We start from the raw sequence: 20,490 nt of genomic DNA, 5'->3' as shown, positions 1-20,490 counted from the left end.
GTGGGTATTTATATCAGCTTATGAGTCATTTATGCAAATTACACTGTCCTGGGGATGCTTTAGTCCCCAGGAATCTAGAAACACAAATGGAGAATTATAGTCTGTATGGTGAAGGCTATTTTTTTCCAGCACTGAGTGCTGTGTACAAAACAAATGACATTTCCAGAGAAGGCAGGAGCATGCAGGAGGTCCTAGGCAGGAGCCACAGGCAGTGCCCCCCACCTGGCAGAAGGCAGGAGCACACCAGAAACACAACTTCCACATTAGTGGCCCACCACAGCCACTGCCACAGCCAGGGCTACCACAAAAGCATATTGCCACCACAGTAGCAGTGACAGGCACCATGCAGGTGGCCTGCCAGCCATTTGACCACATTGACACAAGGAGAGTCACCAGGGGAGACTGGAAAAAGAAGAGGAAGTCTCTCTCCTCAAAGCCCATCCCAAAGTAATAGAAGAAGCACCTGCTCTACCAGATGACCAGACATTAACATGGAGATACCAGAAATATGAAAATCCAAGAAAATATGACACCACCAAAAGAATACAGTAATTCTCAAATACCAGACCCCATAGAAAAAAGAATATTTAAAATTATTTATTTATTGAAACATATGTATTTGTAGGGTACAGATCTGAATATCAATAGTGTGTACAAAACATGTTGATCATATCAAGATAATTAGAATACTCAGGTTTACAAAACCTAATCAGTCTTTGTGACCATTAACTAATTTCTTACTAACCTCCCTCCACTCGCCCTTTCCACTTCTAATAACTACAGCTCTCTTCTTTTTTTGAAAGTTCACTGTATTATTGCGATTCATTCTTCCTTCCTTCCTCCCTCCCTCCCTCTCTCTCTTTCTTTCTTTTGGCTCCCACTTATAAGTGAGGACATATGGTATTTCTCTTTCTCTGCCTGGCTTATTTCACTTAACATAATTTTCTGTAAGTTCATCCATGTTGCTGCAAATAGTAGAATTTCATTCTTTTATATGGAATAGTAGTATTTCATTGAGTATATATACCATATTTTCCTTATCCAGTCATCTGTCAATGGACATTTGGGTTGTTTCAAACTCTTGGCTACTGTAAATAGAGATGCAATAAACATGGGAGTACAGGTATCCCTTTGACTTGATGAATTCCATTCCTCTGGGTACATACCCAGCAGTTGGATTGCTGGATCATATGGCAGTTATACCTGTAGTTGTCTGAGGAACCTCCATACTACTTTTCATAATGGCTGAACCAATTTACAGTCCCACCAACAGCGCAGGAGGGTTCCTCTTTCTCCACATCCTCACCAGCATTTGTTATTCTCTATATTTTTGATAATAGCCAGTCTAACTGGGGTAAGATGATATCTCAGTGTGGTTTTGATATACATTTCCCTGATGATTAGTGATATTGAGCATTTTTTTCTCATGTATATTGGCCACTTGTATATCTTCCTTTGAGAAATGCCTATTCAGCTCCTTTGCCCAATTTTTAATTGCGTTACTTGTTTTCTTATTGTTGAGTTGTTTGAGTTCTTTGTATATTCTGGATATTAAACTTTTGTCCGATGCATGCTTTCCAAATATTTTCGCCCATTTTGTAGGTTGTCTTTATGCTCTGTTAAATGTTTCCTTTGCTGGGCAGAAGCTTTTAATTTGATATAACCCATTTATTTATTTTTTCTTTTGTTGCCTATGCTTTTGGGGTCTTATTGATAAAATCTTTTCCCAGTCCTACTTCCTAAAGTGTTTCACCTATGCTTTCTTTTAGGACTTTTATAGTTTCATGTTTTGTACTTAAGCCATGAATTCATTTTGAAGTGATTTTGGTGTATGGCGAGAGGTACAGATCTAGTTTCATTCTTCTACATATGGATGTCCAGATTTCCCAGCACCATTTACTGAAGAAGCAGTTCTTTTCCCAATGTATGTTCTTGCTGCTTTTGTCAAAGATCAGTTTGCTGTAAGGATGTGGAGTGATTTCTGGGTTCTCTATTCTGTTCCATGGTTGGAGTGTCTATTTTTTGTGCCATTACCATGCTGTTTTGGTTAATATAGCTTTGCAGTATAGTTTGAAGTCAGGTAGTGTTATGCCTCCAGCTTTATTTATTTTTTTGCTCAGAATAGCTTTGGCTATGCATGGTCTCATGTTATTCCATATAAATGTCTGCATAGTTTTTTCCATTTCTGAGAAAAATGTCTTTGGAATTTTGATGGGGATTGCATTGAATTTGTGTATCACTTTGGGTAGTATGGACATTTTCACAATGTTGATTCTTCCAATCCAAGAGCATGGGATAGCTTTCCATCTTCTTGGGTCCTCTTTAATTTCTCTCAGCAGTGCTTTGTCATTCTCATAATAGAGATTTTTTCACATCCTTGGTTAACTCTATTCCTAAGTATTTTATTTTTTTGGTGGATATTCTAAATGGGCAAGCTTTCTTGATTTCTCTTTCTGCATGTACACTATCGGAGAATAGAAATGCTACTGACTTTTGTGTGTTGATTTTGTATCCTGCTACTTTGCTGAAATGATTAATCAACTCCAAGAGTTTTTTTGTAGAGGCTTTAGGCTGTTCGATATATAGGATCATGTCATCTGCAAACAGGGACAGTTTGACTTCATCTTTTCCAATCTGGAGGCCCTTTATTTCCTTCTCTTCTCTGACTGCTCTGGCTAGTACTTCCAACACTATGTTGAATAGGAGTGGTGAGAGTGGGCATCCTTGTCTAGTTCCTGTTCTTAAAGGAAAAGCTTTCAGCTTTTCCCCATTCAGGATGATATCGGCAGTGGGTTTATCATATATGGCTTTAATTATGTTGAGATAATTTCCATCTATACCTAACTTATAGAGGGTCTTTATCATGAATGAGTGTTGAATTTTGTCAAATGCTTTTTCAGCATCTTTAGAGATGATCATATGGTCCTTGTGTTTGAGTTTATTAATATGGTGCATCACATTTATTGATTTGCGTATGTTGAACCAACCTTGCATCCCTGGGATAAATCCTACTTGATCATGGTGTATAATTTTGTGTATGTGTTGCTGTATTCTATTAGCTAGTATTTTATTGAGGATTTTTGCATCTATATTCATCAAGGATATTGGCCTGTAGTTTTCTTTTTTAGTTGTATCTTTACCTGGTTTTGGTATCAGGGTGATGTTTGCTTCGTAGAATGAGTTTGGGAGAATTGCCTCTGTTTCAATCTTTTGGAATAGTTTGTAGAGAATTGGTGTCAATTCCTCTTTGAATATTTGGTAGAATTCTGCTGTGAATCCATCTGGTCCTGGGCTTTCCTTTGTTGGGAGCCTTCTGATAATAGTTTCAATCTCTTATTGTTATTGGTCTTTTCAGATTTTCTACATCTTCTTGGCTCAGTTTTGGTAGTATGTGTGTGTCTAAAAATTTATCCATTTCCTCCAGATTTTCAAATTTGTTGACATATAGTTGGGTATAGTAGTCTCAAATGATTCCTTGTATTTCAGATGTATCAGTTGTAATATCACCTTTTTCATTTCTAATTTTTGTTATTTGGATCTTCTCTCTTTTTTTTCTAGTTAGCCATGCTAATGGTTTGTCAATTTTATTTATCTTTTCAGAAAACCAACTTTTTGATTCATTGATCATTTGTATCATTTTGGGGGGTTTCAATTTCATTAAGTTCTGCTCTGATCTTAATGATTTCTTTCCATCTGCTAACTTTGGGTTTGGATTGTTCTTGTTTTTGCAGTTCTTTAAGGTGAAGTGTTAGGTTCTCACTTGCCATCTTTCCATTCTTCTGAAGTAACATTTAATACAATAAATTTCCCCCTTAGGACTGCTTTTGCAGTATCCCACAGGATTTGGTATGATGTATCAGTTTTCATTAGTTTCCATAGATTTTTTGATTTCCTGTTTGATTTCTTCTTGGACCCATATGTCATTAAGTAGAATGCTGTTTAATTTCCATGTGTTTGTATAGTTCCCAGAATTTCATTTGTTATTGATTTCTAATTTTAATCCATTGTGGTCTGAAAAAATACATGGGATAATTCCAATTTTTTTGAATTTGTTGAGACTTGATTTGTAACCTAACATGTGATCTATCCTGGAGAATGATCCATGTACTGATGAGAAGAATGAATATTCTGAGGTTGTTGGATGGAATGTTCTGTAGATATCTGCCAAGTCCAATTGGTCTAGAATGTTGTTTAGATCTTGTGTTTCTCTGCTGATTCTTTGCCTTGATGATCTGTCCAATATTGATAGTGGGGTGTTTAGGTCCCCTGCTATTATGGTATTAGTGTCTATTTCCTTCTTTAGGTCTAATAGAGTTTGCTTTGTAAATCTGGCTGCTCTGACATTGGGTGCATATATATTTATGATTGTTATGTCTTCTTGATGGATGAATCCTTTTATCATTATGTAGTGGCCCTCATTATCTCTTTTTATGGTTTTTAGTTTAAAGTCTATTTTATCAGATATAAGAATAGTTACTCCAGCTCGTTTTTCATTTCTGTTTGCATGGTAAATCTTTTTCTGTCCTTTCACTGTTAGTCTATGTGAGTCTTTATAGGTGAGGTGGGTCTCTTGAAGGCAGCATATAGTTAGGTCCCTCGTTTTAACCCAGTCAGCCAGTCTGTGTCTTTTGATTGGGGAATTTAATCCTTTTACATTAAGAATTGTTATTGAAAAGTGTTGATTTACTCCTAGCATTTTATTGATTTTTGTTTGGATGTCTTAAGTGTCTTTTGTTCCTTTCTTTCTGATTTACTGTTTGTTTTTTGTATTTGTTGGTTCCTTGGGTTGTAGATAAACTTTTTTTTTTCCTCTTCATTGTTGGCATTTTTATTTTACTAGTGGGTTTTGATTTTTCTTGAGTTTTTATGGCAGTGGTAGTTATTTTTCAGGTATCAAACCCTGTACTCCCTTGGGAATTTCTTGTAAGGGTGGTCATGTGGTAGTGAACTCCTGCAGTTTTTGTTTGTCAGAGAAATATACTATTTGCCCTTCATTTCAGAAGGATAGTTTTGCAGGGTAGAATATTCTTGGCTGGCAATCTTTGTCTTTTAGTATTTTGAAAATATCATCCCATTCCTTTCTAGCTTTTAGGGTTTGTGATGAAAAGTCTGATGTTAGTCTGATTGGGGCTCCCTTATAGGTGATTTGACGCTTCTCTCTTGCAGCTTTTAAGATTCTCTCTTTGTCTTTGAGTTTTGCCAATTTGACTATAACATGTCTTGGAAAAGACCTTTTTGGGTTGAACACGTTTGGGGATCGTTGAGCTTTCTGGATCTGAAGATCTGTGATTTTTCCGATACCTGGGAAGTTTTCTGCTACTATTTTGTTGAATATGTTTTCAATGCAATCTCCTTTTTCCTCCCCTTCTGGAATACCCATGACTTGGATATTTGAGCACTTAAGGTTGTCTGATATCTCTCTCAGATTTTCTTCAATGTTTTAAATTCTTTTTTCTTTTTCTTTTCTTTTCTTTTTTTTTTTTTGTCTGCCTGTGTTGTTTCAAACAGCCCATCTTCAAGGTCAGAAGTTCTCTCTTCTGCTTCTGCAAGCCTGCTGGTTAAACTCTCTGTTGTGTTTTTTATTTTGTTGAATGAATTCTTCAGCTGGGCAAGCTCTGCTACATTCTTTTCCATGGCATTGATTTCCTTGTACATTTCTTCTTTCAGGTCCTGTATACTTTTCCTCATTTCATCGTGTTGTCTAGCTGAGTTTTCTTGTATCTCATTTAGTTTCCTTAGAATTATCACTTGAAATTCCTTGTCAGACATTTCAAGGGCTTCTTGTTCTAGGATCTAGAGCTTGAGAGTTATTACCCTTTGGTGGTGTACTTTCTTGATTTTTCATATTTCTGGTATCTTTCCTTTGATGTTTAATCATTGTGGCAGGGGATTTCTTGGTCCACTGGTTTGACACTATTGTCTGGCTAGGATGCTGCTGGGGCTGCCAATTTGGTATGGCTGCCTCAGTGTCTGCTTGGTTGCTCACTAGTGCCTCAGTGCATGGTCACCTCAGGTCTTGGGCCTCTTCGGGGAGGCAGCTCTCTGGTCAGTGTGCAGTAGGCCAGGCTGAGGATGGAGTTGGGTGGTGGCGGTTAGGCCTACATGCTGGGTTCTGTGCTGGCACCACAGGGCGTGTACTCTCCATGGATCTTGGGCCTCTCTGGCTGGGTGCCTTTCTGATTGACGTGCACTTGTCCGGGCCAGGGATGGAGTTGGGTGGCACCCTTCTTTGTCTTTCTTTACAGATTTTTTATTTAAAATTTGTTTTGTCTGACATAATTATGGCTACTTCCTCTCACTTTTTGTTTCCATCTGCATGGAATATCTTTTTCTAGCTCTTCTCTTTCAGCCTATTCTTATTTTTAGTAGGTGAGTCTCCTGAAGGTAGCATATTGTTGGGTTTTGTTTTTTATCTATTCAGCCACTCTTTGTCTTTTAACTGGAGAGTTTAATCCATTTACCTTCAAGGTTACTACTGATATGTGAGAACTTACTCCTGCTATTTTGTTAATTGTTTTCTGGTTTTTTGTAGATCCTTACTTTTTTCTTTTTCTCTTGTTATTTACCTCTGTGCATTAGTATTTTCTGTGATACTAAGCTTTATTTTCTTTTTCTTTCTTATTTGTATGTCTACTGTAATTTCTTTTTTTGTAGTTACCTTGGGCCTAATGTAAAGAGTCTTTTAGTTATAATAAGCTGTCATGAACTGACAGCAAGTTAACTTTGATCACATAAAAATACTCTAGACTCTCCATCCCCCAATTTATATTTTTATGGCTTTAATTTACGTGTGTGATGATTGAATATTCCTTATGCATTAGTTGTAGCTGTTGTTATTTTTTGAGCAATTTGACTTTAAACTTTATACTAGCAGATGCAAGGATTTACATAGCACCATTACTTCACAGGAATATTCTGAGTTTGAATTATGAATTTACCTCTGAGTTTAAGTTATGAATTTATCATATCTGGTGAGTTTTGTATTTATTAACATCTTCATAATAATAATAATAATAATCTTTTCATTTCCAGTCATTGCATTCCCTTAAACATTTCTTGTAATTCTGGTCTAGTAGTGTTAAATCTGCTCAGCTTCTGCTTGTCTGGGTAAGTCTATATTTCTCCCTTGTTTCTAAAGGATAACCTAGCTGGACAAAGTATTCTTGGTTGGCAGTTTTTTCGTTCAGCACTTTGAATATATCATCCCATTCAGCTGTTGAGCCTTGAGCAAGCTTGCAAAGATGCAGCTGGGCCCAGTGGATCCATCAAGGCCTGCTGTGGGGAGAAAAAGCTGCTGCCCAATGTGCTGCCAGTCAGGGAGCAGGTGAACACTGGTGCAGCAGGGTCTGGAAGTTCTATAGAGGGCTGTTGGATCAGCTGTTGGGTCTGAAGCAAACCTGCAAAGGTGCAGCCAGGTCTTGCAGCTCTGTAGAGGCCTGCCATAGCAAAGCTAATCCCTGCCTGGTCCACAGTTGGTCAGGGAGCAAGTGTATACCAGCAGGGCCTGGTAGCTCTGTAGAAGCTTGGTGGACTCTGTGGAGCCCTTGGCCAATCTGTAGTCTGTCATGGAGCAGGTATATGCTGGTGCATCAGACCTTGGTGGCTTTGTGGAGGGCTACAGGGGGGGATAGAACTACTGCCAGGCTTGATATTCTCTGGCATGGGCACCTGTGCGCTCAGTGGGCCCATGGGTTGTGTAGGGTGGTTACACACAAATGTGGTGGACTCCGCATATTGGTGGCTTCCCCACTGAGCAGGTATACCTGCTTGCCTGAGGGGAAAGGGATGCCATATTGGTTCAGATGCTGAGGTCTTGGTCTTTCTGTTTGGCCTAGGCCCAGGCAACCGGGATTTTGGTCCTACCAGTGGCCATGTGAATGTGGTAGAATTCAGGTAGGTACTAAGGGTGGAGAGAGTTAGCTTTCACTGGGTCCCCAATAGGACACACTTTAGCTGTGAGACTGGTTTCAAGATGGCTTTGCACAGTAAGCTGCTTAGGTCGGGCAAGAGGATTTCTCTACCTGGGCTTCTACTATTAGGTCATGTAGCTTCACACTCCTAGCTGCCTCTAAGTAGGTTTGTGATCTGTGTGGACTGGGGGACTCTCCTGTGGCAGGGATAGCTGGCATTTTTGGTGGCATTGGAAACAGCTGGGATTTTTCCAGCTCACCTACTCTCCACCTTACTCTAAGCTAGTCCCTGTGGTGAGGCAGAGGCTGTATGTCTTGTTCTGCTCTTGGTGGTGCTTTTCCCATTCTGCACTCCTCAAGTATTTCTTCACTTCCCTGGTACGCTGCAGCATACTTCAATCATTGTGGCCAAAATAGTTGTTTGTTTATTGTTTTGGTCTCTTTTTGTTGGGGGGTGGAGATGGGCACCAGACAACTCTACTCAGCCGTCTAGTAAAATTTGCCATTGATTTTTTTTCAGTTAAAATCTTTAAAAAAAATTTTTTTTATTGAATCATAATTGATTATATATATTTCGGGGGTTCAACATTGACATATGTTGATCAAATCAATACTACTAGCATATATATAGTTACAAATCATACTTGTTTTTTATGCCCCTTGCCCAATCTTTCCCCCCTCCCACTCCCTCCCTCTTCCCCCTCTAATTACCCTAGATATTTTCTCTCCTTCTGAAAGAGTCCTGGTTACTCTGTTGATTTGTAACCTAGATGATCTGTCCAATGCTGGGAGGTGTGTTAAGGTCCCCCAATATTATAGAGCAGATGCTTCTTCTGTCACTCTGGAATGGGCATTGTGGAGAGAGACATCCTCTTCTTTTCTTTGGTCTCTGCTGGTGACTCTCCTTGTGTCAGTGCACTCCAGTGGCTGGCAGACCATCTGCATGGTGGTTGTGGCATCTAGCCACTTTCATGGCAGCCATGGTTATTGTGGTGGCTGTGGTGGGCTATCCACATGGAGGTGATGTTTTTGGCATGCTCCTTGGTGCTGGTGGTGTTCCTGTTTGTGGGAGGGGTGTCTGGTCCCTAGATCCATACCTCAGGACCCCAGGCTGGGCCAGAACTAATTTTTTGTCCTTTGCTTACTTCCAAAATGGGGGAAATTCCTGTGAGGACCAGCAATTGAACTCTATGGTTGAGCTAAATTGCTGCTTTGCTGCTGATTCCCTAGGGAAGGATTTTTGTGCAGCTCGGGTTTTAATGGTTGACTTTATAGGAACTTCTGGCTCTCATGAGATCTGGTATACCTTGTGTAGAAACTCTGATCTGGGCCTGAGTCTTTTCATCAAACTGCACCCCATGCAATTCTATATTCCTGACCAGTCTCCTCTGAGTGGTCCTGCACTGATTAGGGGGCAGATCAGCTGTCCTTGCTGTGCTTCAGAGTTCCCCCAGTGGGCCCGTCTCTCCCACCACCTGTGCTCCAAACACTTCCCATGGGATGGGCCATGGTCCCTTGCGATGACTCACCGGTCTCTGAGTGGCTCCTTTTTTCAGTTGTTCTGGATCCTCACTCCTGAGTGGGTCCACAGGAACCCTATTAGTGGTCTTGCTGGCCTAGGGGCCACCAAGGCCTTCTCCCCTGCCACCTCCAAACAGCTTCATCCGAAGGGCACAGCTGCAGCTTCTGCCAGCTCCTGTTCCGTGCACTCAACAGCTCTAGCCCGGAAGCGGCTGGGATTTGAAACGGTCAGAGTGGTTTTTCCTTTCTCTCATCGTGGCTTCTCCCACCTTCATGAACTCTGTAGGTCTCTCCTCCTCTTCCCCTGAGCTCCAGCAACCCCAGCTTGGCTATTGTTGCTTTTTTATAGTCGTAGATTGGTTGATTTGTGGGAGAGAGTGACGCTGGGAATTGTCTATTCCGCCATTTTGACTGGAAGTCTCCTATATCACATTTTCTTTTGAAATAAATATTTTTCAAATAAATCTGGGAAACATACAAGCAAAAAACAAACAAAAAAACCCAAATACACGTAAAGCTTCTTTAGTTATCTTCATCAAACATCATTAAAATAATGGCATTACTGTGTTTGTCAAGGTATAGGGTTGAATGAAGTAAGAATCCCAGAATCATAATAAAACAGTAATTCTCACTGATGTCATACTTTGTGCGGGAGTGGTGGCCATCTGGTCACCCTTCTAGACAGTGGCCCAGAGAAACAACTCCATCCATTGTATGACTTTAAATTTGCAAATTTGTTTCTAGCCGTGTTGTCAGAGAGAATGGGTAGGATCAAAATAGATCTTATATGAACACGTCTGGAAGTGGTCTATGGCATGTCTCTCTGCAGTCCATGTTCAGAATACAGGTACATGAACCTAACTTAAATATAACACTGGGAAATATAGTTTTCCTCTACATCCAGAAAAAAAGACAAGCAATGGCAAGTGTCTAGCCAAATACAGTAATTAATAATTTATTAAACAATAAACATTTTGCATGACACAAAATTACTCTTCTTTTGTATATCAAGCATGGACAACTCAATTATCATACTTTTCATTTTGTGAGACAGTGTCCTCATTAATTTAGCCGTGAATCCCCTTCATATATGCAAGTATATATCTGTTTCCCTTTTTCTTTATGTGCTGATCCCATTTCCTATGTCCAGTTATAGGGATCATTATAATATACTAACTACACTTCTTTAAATTCATGTGTTTTTACAAAATAGGTGACATTGCTTGTTTTACATATATTTTAATTTACATTTCTTATAAATATGTTATCTCATTCTTTTATACACCCATCCACTATGTTTTTGAGATACATACACATTCCTATGTGTACTTCTACTTTATTTTTCTAATTGCTCCACAGTGGAGGTCCATTACAATATTCCTAATAACTTTTATAAGGATGGACGACCAGATTGCCATCAATGGCTTGCCACTCCAAACATCACTGCATTTAACAACTTTATATGTGACCTTCTTCTGTGAGAGTGTATATGATCTTTATTACATATATATATGTATATATATATATGTATATATATATATATATATATATATATATGCTTTTTTTGTTCATTTGTTTTGACTGACTTGGCTTTTCGATAATGCCACTTCATTGTTTCATTAATCATAGCACTTTTGAAAAAATATAGATTTTTTTTTTCATATTTTAAGTCAACTTTATTGAGTCATAATCTAGACATAAAATGTATCCATTTAAAAACTATTCTGGGGCCGGCCCGTGGCTCACTCGGGAGAGTGTGGTGCTGATAACACCAAGGCCCCAGGTTCGGATCCCATATACGGATGGCCGGTTCGCTCACTTGCTGAGTGTGGTGCTGACAACACCAAGTCAAGGGTTAAGATCCCCTTACCGGTCATCTTAAAAAAAAAAATAAATAAAAAATAAAAAATAAAAACTATTCTGAATTGAAATACAAATTTAGAAATTAGGTTTATGTTGTATAAACATTAGAATATAAAACATTTAACAGTTGTATTATAATGTAAATATGCTGGGAGAGTAGCAAAGATTGCAGATGATTTCCCCAGTCCCAATGTTTGTCCAGTGGTATGTACTATTGGTCACACAAAAATGGCACAGGCCATTTTGTCCAAGTTGTCTACAGAAAGGACCCCTTTCCTAGAAATCTATAAAACAGAGAATTCCTTTTCCTTTTTTTTTTTTAACCTTCCCCTTCTCTGTTTCTCCATACTCATCTTATCTAATTCTTCTTCAGACTATCTATAAGTTCCTTTGTCTCGGCTGTGGCTCTCTTGCATTCTGTGAAAGTTTTTAGAATCAAAATGGAGTTGCTTGTGTTAAAAAAAAAAACCAACAAAACCCTGACAAATAGAGCTGCAGAAAAACCATAAAGGGGAGAGTTCTCATGCATGTGTTCTTTTAAAAAAATTTTTTTACTATTATTATATTTTTACTTTCTAAGGTGGGGTTGTGGAGCAGTTGGGGGGGTGGATAGGGTGGGAGGAGGAAAGGGGATATGTGGTCAAGACCCATGGCACACCCCTCATTCTGGCCAGGGAGCCCAAGGGGCTTCTTTCTGGTGGTGGCTTGGTCATGACTTGGCTGGATGCAGACTTCACGAGGACATGACATGGAACCCCACTGCCCCAGCTTGGGAGCCTAGGTTGCTTCTGGTGGTGGCTTAGTAGTTGTCACTGGACTGGATGCTGATGTCAGGGGGTGTGGCTGAGGCCCTCATCTCCCTGCTTCCCTGGCTGTGGAGCCCAGGGGGCTTCCAGCTGTTTCAGGTTTTGTAGGTGTTCTTTGGTAGTGTTAGATCTTTACTGGTTAATATCAGAACTTTGTCCCTGATCTATGGGTTTTCTGTGTTTTCTTTCAGTTCTGTGTTGGATTATTTGCTCTTCCCACCACTTAAACTCTGCACTGGAACTAATTTGTTGTCCTTTGCTTACTTCTAATATGAGGCAACTTCCTGTGGGAACCAGCACTTGAGCCCTGTGGTTGAGCTAAGTTGCTGCTTTGCTGTTGATTCTCTGAGGAAGACTTTTCATGCAGCTCAGGTTTTAATTTTTGATCTTGCAAGCACTTCTGGGTCTTATGAGGTCTGGTACACCTAGGTTGTGTGGAAACTCTGGGCTTGAGTCTTTTCAGCAAACTACACCCCCTGCAGTTCTATATTCCTGACCAGTCTCCACTGAGTGGTCCTGTGCTGATTGGAGGGCAGATCAGCTGTCCATGCTGTGCCCCAATGTTCCCCCAGTGGGCCTGTCTCCCCCACATCACACACTCCAAACACTTCCCATTGGGCAGGTCATGCACTGGTCCCTTGCAATGACTCACTGGCCTCTGAGTAGCTCCTTTTTTCAGTTGTTTGTGGCCCCTTGCTCCTATTTGGGTCCATGGGTACCCTGTTAGTGGTCTTGCTGGCTTGGGAGTCACCAAGACCCTCTTTTCCCCTGTACCCTCTAAGCAACTTCATATAAAGGGCACAGCCAACTCTTGCTCTGTGTGCTCGCCAGGGCCAGTCTTGAAGTGGTTGGGGCTTGAAATGGTCAAAGCAATCCTTTCTCTTTCTCATCATGTCTTTTCCTGCCTTCATGACCTCTGTAGGTCTCCTCTCCTCTTCCCCTGAGCTCTTGCGGCCTCAGCATGACAGTTGTTCCTTTCTAATAGATGTAAATTGGTTGATTGTGGGAGAGGGTGACACTGGGGTCCGTCTATTCCACCATGTTGATCGGAAATTCATGCATGTATTCTTGATTCCAAGAACTACCACAAAAAACTCTGCAAAGCCACAACCTTGCACAGAGGCCATTGCATCTTTAATAAAAACTACTTCTGCAAGGAGATCTGCTCAGCAACTGCCTGTCCAACATCAGACTGGTGTCACCCTTCTTATTGACACTTGTAGCCAAGGATAACTATCCCTAAACAATTATGTAGGCATTCTGTCCTTTAAAACCCCTTATTTTCCTTTACCTCCCTGAATATGCACATAGTTTACTATGGCACATGTATTACTGTTGCAATGGCCTATTCCCAAGGAAATGCCATTTTATTTTATTTATTTTCAAAAATAAAATAATATTTATTGTACACTAAATGAATTAATTAATTTATTTTATTGAGACATAATTGGTTGCACATATCTTTGGGGTTAAGTGTTGAATATCCATACCTGTGTGCAATATGTGATGCTCAAATCAGGATAATTAGTAGAGTCAACATTACACAATGTACTTATTTTTTGTGGCCCTTTACCAATTTCTCACTATCCCTCCTCCCCCTTTCGCTGCTCACGTGGTCTCAGTTCTGGTCTCTCCATTTGAAAGTTCAAGGAGTTATTGTGATTGTTGTATCTTTGTTACGTTCTTTTTTTATCTGGCTTTTTTTTTTTTTTTAGCCCCCACTTACAAGTCAAGACATGCAGTATTTATCTTTCTATGCCTGGCTTATTTCACTTTGCATAATTTTCTCCAAGCTCATCCATGTTGCTGTGAATGGCAGAATTTCATTTTTTTTGATGGCTGAGTCGTATTCTACTGTGTATATATACCACATTTTCCTTACCCATTCATCCATCGATGGACATTTAGGTTGGTTCCAACTGTTAACTATTGTAAATAGAGCTGTGATAAACATGGGAGTGCAGATATCCCTTTGACATGATGATTTCCATTCTTTTGGGTATATTCCCAAGCAAGAGGATTGCTGGATCCTATGGCAGTTCAATCTGTAGTTTGAAAAATCTCCATCCCGTTTTCCATAATGCCTGCACCAATTTACAGTCCCACCAACAATGAAGGAGGGATCCCCTTTCTCCACATCCTTGACAGCATTTGTTATTTTCCGTAATTTGATAATCTCCAGTCTAACTGGTGAGAGATGATATCTCAATGTGTTTGGGGGTTTTTTTTATGCCTCTGGTTTTATTTTTATTTATTTATTTATTTATTTATTTTTCCTGGTGTAAGTTTTTTTTTTTTTTTTTGGCAGTTTTTTCACTGAAACATATTGATTATATATATTTGTGGGGTACTGATTTGCATTTTCCTGATGCTTAGTGATGATGAACATTTTTTTTCATTGTCTGTTGGCCATTTGTGTAACTTCCTTTGAGAAACACCTACTGGGTTACTTTTTTTTTTTTACTGTTAAATTTTTCAAATTCCTGGTGTATTCTGTACATTAATCCCTCATCAGATGCATAATTTGCAAATATTTTCTTCCATTTTTAAATTGTCTTTTCATTCTGCTAACTGTTTCTATCACTGTGCAGAAGCTTTTTAGTTTGATATAATCTTATTTGTTTATGTTTCTTTTGTTGCCAATGCTTTTGGGGTCTTATTCATAAACACTTTGCCCAGTTCTATTTCCTGAAGGGTTTCTCTATGTTTTCTTTTAGGAGTTTTATAGTTTGAGATCTTATATTTAAGTCTTTAATACATTTTGCATTTGGTATATGGCAAGAGGTACAGAGCTAGTTTCATTCTTCAACACATGGATGTCCAGTTCTCCCAGCACCATTTACTGAGGAAGCAGTCTCCCCACAATGCATATTCTTGTTGCCTTTGTCAAAGATCAGTTGGCTACAGCATGAAGGTTGATTCCCGGGTTTCCTATTCTGTTCCATTGGTCCAAGTGTCTCTTTTTCTCCCGGTACAATGTTGTTTTGGTTAGTATAGCTTTGTAGTTTGATTTGAAGTCAGGTAGTATTATGCCTCTGGCCTTTTTTTTTTTTTTTTTCCTGAGGATTGCTTTGGCTATTTGGGGTCTTTGATTGTTCAATGTAAATGTTAAGATTGTTTTCCTATTTCTGTGAAGAATGTCCTAGGTATTCTGATGGGGATTGCATTGAATCTGTAGATCACATTGGGTAGTATAGACATTTTCACAATGTTAATTTTTCCAATCCAAGAGCATGGAATGTCTTTCTATCTTTTTGCATTTTCTTTAATTTCTTTCAGCAATGATTTGTAGTTCTCTTTGTAGATATCTCTCACCTCCTTGGTTAAATTCATTCCTAAGTTGTTTATGTTTTTTTGTTTTTTTGGGTTTTTTTTTTTTTTTTTTTTTTGGTGACTATTGTAAATGGCCTTGCTTTCTTGATTTTCTTCTGCCAGTTCATTATTGGAGTATAAAAACACTCCCAAGTTTTGCATGTTGATTTTGTATCTTGCAACTTTGCTGAAATTGTTTATCAACTCTAAGAGTTTTTGGTAGAACTTTTTTTTCCCTATATATAGGATCATGTCATCTGCAAATGGGGACAGTTTGATTTCATCTTTTGTAATGTGGATACCCTTTATTTCTTTCTCTTGCCTGATTGCTCTGGCTAGTACTTCCAACACTCTGTTAAATAGGAGTGGTGAGCATCTTTGTCTTGTTCCTGTTCTTCAGGATGATATTGTCAGTGATTTTGTAATATAAGGCTTTTATTGTTTTGAGAAACTTTTCTTCTATACTTAATTTACTGAGAGTCTTTATCATGAAGGGATGTTGAATTCTGCTGAATGCGTTTTTTGTCTATTGAGATAATCATATGGTTTTTTTGTCCTTAATTTTGTTGATGTGGTGTATTAGTGCATTTGTGTTGCTGTAACGGAAATACCTGAATCTGGGTAATTTATAAAGAACAGAGGTTTATCTGGCTTACGATTCTGGGACAGCTGCATCTGGCATGGACCTCAGGCTGCTTTTACTCTTGGCAGAAAGTGGCAGGCAGCTGGTGGGTATAAGCAGATCACACGGCAAGAGGAAGCGAGAGAGAGAGGAGGTGACAGGATCTTTTTAAACAACCAGATCTCGTGGGAACTAATAGAGCGAGAGCTCACTCATTTATCCTCTCCTCCTCCCAGGGAGAGAGCATTAATCTATTTATAGGGATCCACCCCCATGATTCAATCAGTTTCCAATACTGCCACATTGGGGATCAAACTTAGATGTGAGTTTTGGAGGGGACAACACATCCAAACTCCATCATGTGGTGTATCACATTTATTGACTTATGTAAGTCAAATTATCCTTGCATCCCTGGGATGAATCCCACTTGATCATGGTGTGTACATTTTTGATGTGTTGATATATTCTGATTGCTAATATTTTGTTAGGGATTTTTGCATCTGTGTTCATCAGAGATATTGGCCTGTAGTTTTGAAATAATGTAATGCTACACCTCAAAGAACTAGAAATAAGAGAACAATCCAATCCCTAAATTAGTGGACTAAAAGAATTAAAGCAAACTAAATAAAATAGAGACCCCCCCAAAAAAAATACAAAAGACCACTGAAAAAAAAGTTGGTTTTTTAAGAAGATAAGCAAAATAGACAATTAGCTAGGCTAACAGGGAGAGGGAGAGAGAGAGAGAAAGAGAGAGAGAGAGAGAGACCCAAATAAAAAATGGAAATGTAAAAGGAGACATTACAAATGATTCTACAGAAATACAAAGAATCACTCAAGACTATTATAAACAACTATATGCCAACAAATTTGAAAACCTGGAGGAAATGGATAAATTTCTGGACACATACAAATTACCAAGACTGAACAAAGAAGACATAGAAAACTGGAGCACACCAAAAAAAGCAATGAAATTGAAGCAGTAATCAGAAGTCTCCCAACAAAGAAAAGCCCAGGACTATATTGCTTTACTGTTGAATTCTCCCAAACCTGTAAAAAGGATTTAATACCAATTCTCTTCAAACTATTCCAAAAAATTGAAACAGAGGCCATTCTCCCAAACTCATTCTATGAGGCCAGCATCACCCAGATACCAAAATCAGACAAAGACACAACAAAAAAAGAAAACTACATGCCATTTTCTTTTGGACAGCCTCTTTCTATTTGTTACTCGGGTTGACAATCCTGTTTAGAAGTGTGACATTATCTTTATATATTGATTTTCAACCATGGTTCCTGGCTCATGCTACTCTCTGACCTTCTCCTGCCCTTCTTTCACCTACTCATTTGTCTCCCTGTGGTAAGACACAGAAACTAGAATCTGCTTTTCCAAGACAGGTCATAGAAACCAGCCCTGAAGCCAGCCATAAAGCACCCATCTTTCTTCGTCGGAACTGGCCATAAAGTAATTCTCTGACCCACCTTGTCTGATTGTAGGTCATGGGACTCCCATTCCACCTGAGGTCCTCCCCCATGCCCAGATTAAGTAATGCTGCACAGAGAGGTCAACAAGTACCTTAATAAACAGGTGGTGCTGGGTTTCCCCACCCAGCCTGTTAGTATTATATCACACCCTTTTTGTCCAATCACATTTGTACATGATTGTCCATGCTTCAGTATGCATATCCAAGGAAGTCTCCATAAAAGACCTGAGAGCACAGGGCTTAGGGAGCTTCTGGATAGCTGAATACATGGAGGTTCCTGGAGGGTGGCATAGCAGGAGGGTGCATGGAAACCCTGTGTCCCTTCCCCCATACCTGGCCCTATGCATCTCTTCATTTGTATCCTTTGTAATATCCTTTATAGTAAACTACTAAATGCAAGTACATGTTTCCCTGAGTTCTGTGAGCCACTGAAGGAAACTAATTGAACCCAAGAAGGGGGTTTGGGGAACTCTGATTTATACTTGTTTGATCAGAATTTCCAGAGGCCTGGACTTGTGACTGGCATCTGAAGGATAAGGGGACCGTCTTGGGGACCGAACCCTCAAACTGTGGAATCTGGTGCTACCTCTAGGAATATAGTGTCAGAACTGAATTGAATTAGAGTACCTCCAGCTGGTGTCCACTGGAGAAATCCCCACACATTTGGTCATAGAAGTCAGAAGTCGGTCTTTTGTGTTGATGACTGTTCTGTGAGAGGACAGGAAACACAGCGTGAGTTTTGCCCACCTACTCACCCTCCCTCAAGAGAAATACATTATGCAAGGCCCATGAACCAAGACTCAGCAGAGGGGGGCTCTTATGAAACCCATCAGCAACCGCTGATGTACCACTCCGTGGGTGATCCTTGCTTTCACATCAGTTTAGCCATGGCTTGTGTGGTCCTACAGTCTGAAGTACAGATCTATATTCTGTGTTAATTAACTTAGGCTGCCATAACAAAATGCCATCCTGGTAGCTTCAACAAGAGAAACTTACTTTCTCACAGTTGTGGAGGCAGGGAAGTCCAAGATCAAGGGACCGGCCAATTCCATTAATTGTGAAGACTCTCTTCCTGGCTTACAGTCAAGCACTTTCTCCCTGCAGAGGCAAGAGAAAGAGAGAAAGCAAGTTCTCTGGAGTCTCTTTCTATATGGGCAGTAATCCCATCATGATGGCCCTACCCTCATGACCTCATGTAAACCTAATTACCATCTCCAAACACCATCTCATCGTGGGTTAAAGTTCAACATATAAATTTTGGGGAGAGGACACAATTCAGTCCATAGCAGAACCCTTGTGTTCTAGTCACTATACAGACCCTTCTCCATGCTAAATGCATGTGTTAGTACAAGGGGCATTTATGATGTGTTAAATTTTCCAGTATTGCAGCCTGTCTTATAGGGTTTCAATTGGTGACAAAGATCTACTTGTAACAGGAGAGGAATCTTGATAAACCCATTATGTTTACTAAAAGGAAAGTTTTCTTCTGAGATCTGCTATTGATGCTTGAATGTTTTGAGTCCAAAGTTTCATTTTTTAAAACATCCCCTCATGGTTTCAGTTGAGAAGTCTGCTGTTAGTTTGATATACCACACTGAGATACCACCTCACTCCAGTTAGACTGGCTATAATCAAAAAGACAGTGAATAACAAATGCTGGCTAGGGCGTGGAGAGAAGGGAACACTCCTACACTGTTGGTGGGACTGTAAATTAGTACAAACACTTTGAAAAACAATATGGAGGTTTCTCAGACAACTACAGATAGATCTTCCATGTGATTCAGCAATCCCACTTCTGGGTATATAACCAGAAGAATGGAAATCATCATGTTGAAGGGAAACCTGCACTCACATGTTCATCACAGCTCTGTTTACAATAGCCAAGATATGGAACCAACCTAAATGTCCATCAGTAGATGATTGGATAAGGAAACTGTGGTATATATACACCATGGAATACTGCTCTACCATAAAAAAGAATGAAATACTCCCATTTGCAACAACATGGATGAACCTAGAGAAACTCATGCTGAGTGAAATAAGTAAAGCACAGAGGGAAAAATACCACATGTGCTCACTCATATGTGGGAGCTAAGAGAGAAAGGAAGGAAGGAAAGAAAGACCACAGTAGTGCCATGATCCAACAGAGGGAGGGAACATTCCTAGGGCTATGAATTGGAGAGGAGGGGAGAAGGGGAGAGATGTTGGGGGATAACTGGGAGGGGACAAAAGGTACAAAAGTAATTTCTGGTAATGGATATGCCCCCAGTATGAATCTGGCCCCCACATCATGGGCAGGAGGGGGGGAAATCAGCTTTGTATCTCATGAATATTTGTAATAAATAAATAAAATTAATTTTAAAAACCTATTATTGAAACCTGCAATAAACAAACAAACAAACAAATAAAACATCCCCTAAATTTCAATGCATGCTTTCTTTTTGCTAAATTTTACAAGTTGTTATTGTTCCCATTACCAAATCTGTTCCTATTTCTCAGGTTTGGGAGGAGGTTGATGCTCAGATGGTGTTACCTTCAGCTCGCCACTGCTGACACCTGTGCAGCCTTTGCTCCTACCTTTCTCATCTATTGCTCACTACGCTTCTTGGCTGGGATTTCTGTTCGGACCATCATGGCAAATAGTATTACTCTCAGTAAGTCAGCACTTTGGATCTTGGACATTTAATGAGCCTTGACTTTGGCCTTGAAATTCCATCTGTGTAGAAGTAAAAATTCTGTTTGTGTTTTCTTTCAGCCATGGAATGGACAGTACCCCGATTTCAAGCCATGGTAGCAACACTTACAACTGGTATGTCTTCTATTGCGCAGATAATCCTGGGAGGATTGGCTTTTGCCATTCGTGACTGGCACACTCTCCAGCTGGCAGTTTCTGTACCATTATTTGCCATCTTTCTGCTCTCAAGGTATCTTGCTATTTTCCTTTGTCTTAGAGCATCCTGAGATGCAAGGTACAT

General features: G+C 39.6%; 1 protein-coding gene across 1 annotated transcript in view; it reads left to right on the top strand.

The window, feature by feature from the left end:
• Window positions 1-20,490, top strand: part of LOC134389071 (organic anion transporter 7-like) — a 55,100-nt gene that overhangs the window by 1,217 nt on the left and 33,393 nt on the right. The window contains exons 3-4 of the mRNA XM_063112506.1: window positions 20,015-20,169; window positions 20,271-20,439. Coding sequence (XP_062968576.1) covers window positions 20,015-20,169; window positions 20,271-20,439 — 324 coding nt within the window. The remainder of the gene's footprint in view (window positions 1-20,014; window positions 20,170-20,270; window positions 20,440-20,490) is intronic.

The sequence above is a fragment of the Cynocephalus volans genome, chromosome 10 (assembly GCF_027409185.1).
Source record: "Cynocephalus volans isolate mCynVol1 chromosome 10, mCynVol1.pri, whole genome shotgun sequence".
Taxonomy (NCBI): Eukaryota; Metazoa; Chordata; class Mammalia; order Dermoptera; family Cynocephalidae; genus Cynocephalus; species Cynocephalus volans.
The sequence above is the reverse complement of the archived record's forward strand: the minus strand, read 5'-3'. Positions and strand labels throughout refer to the sequence as shown.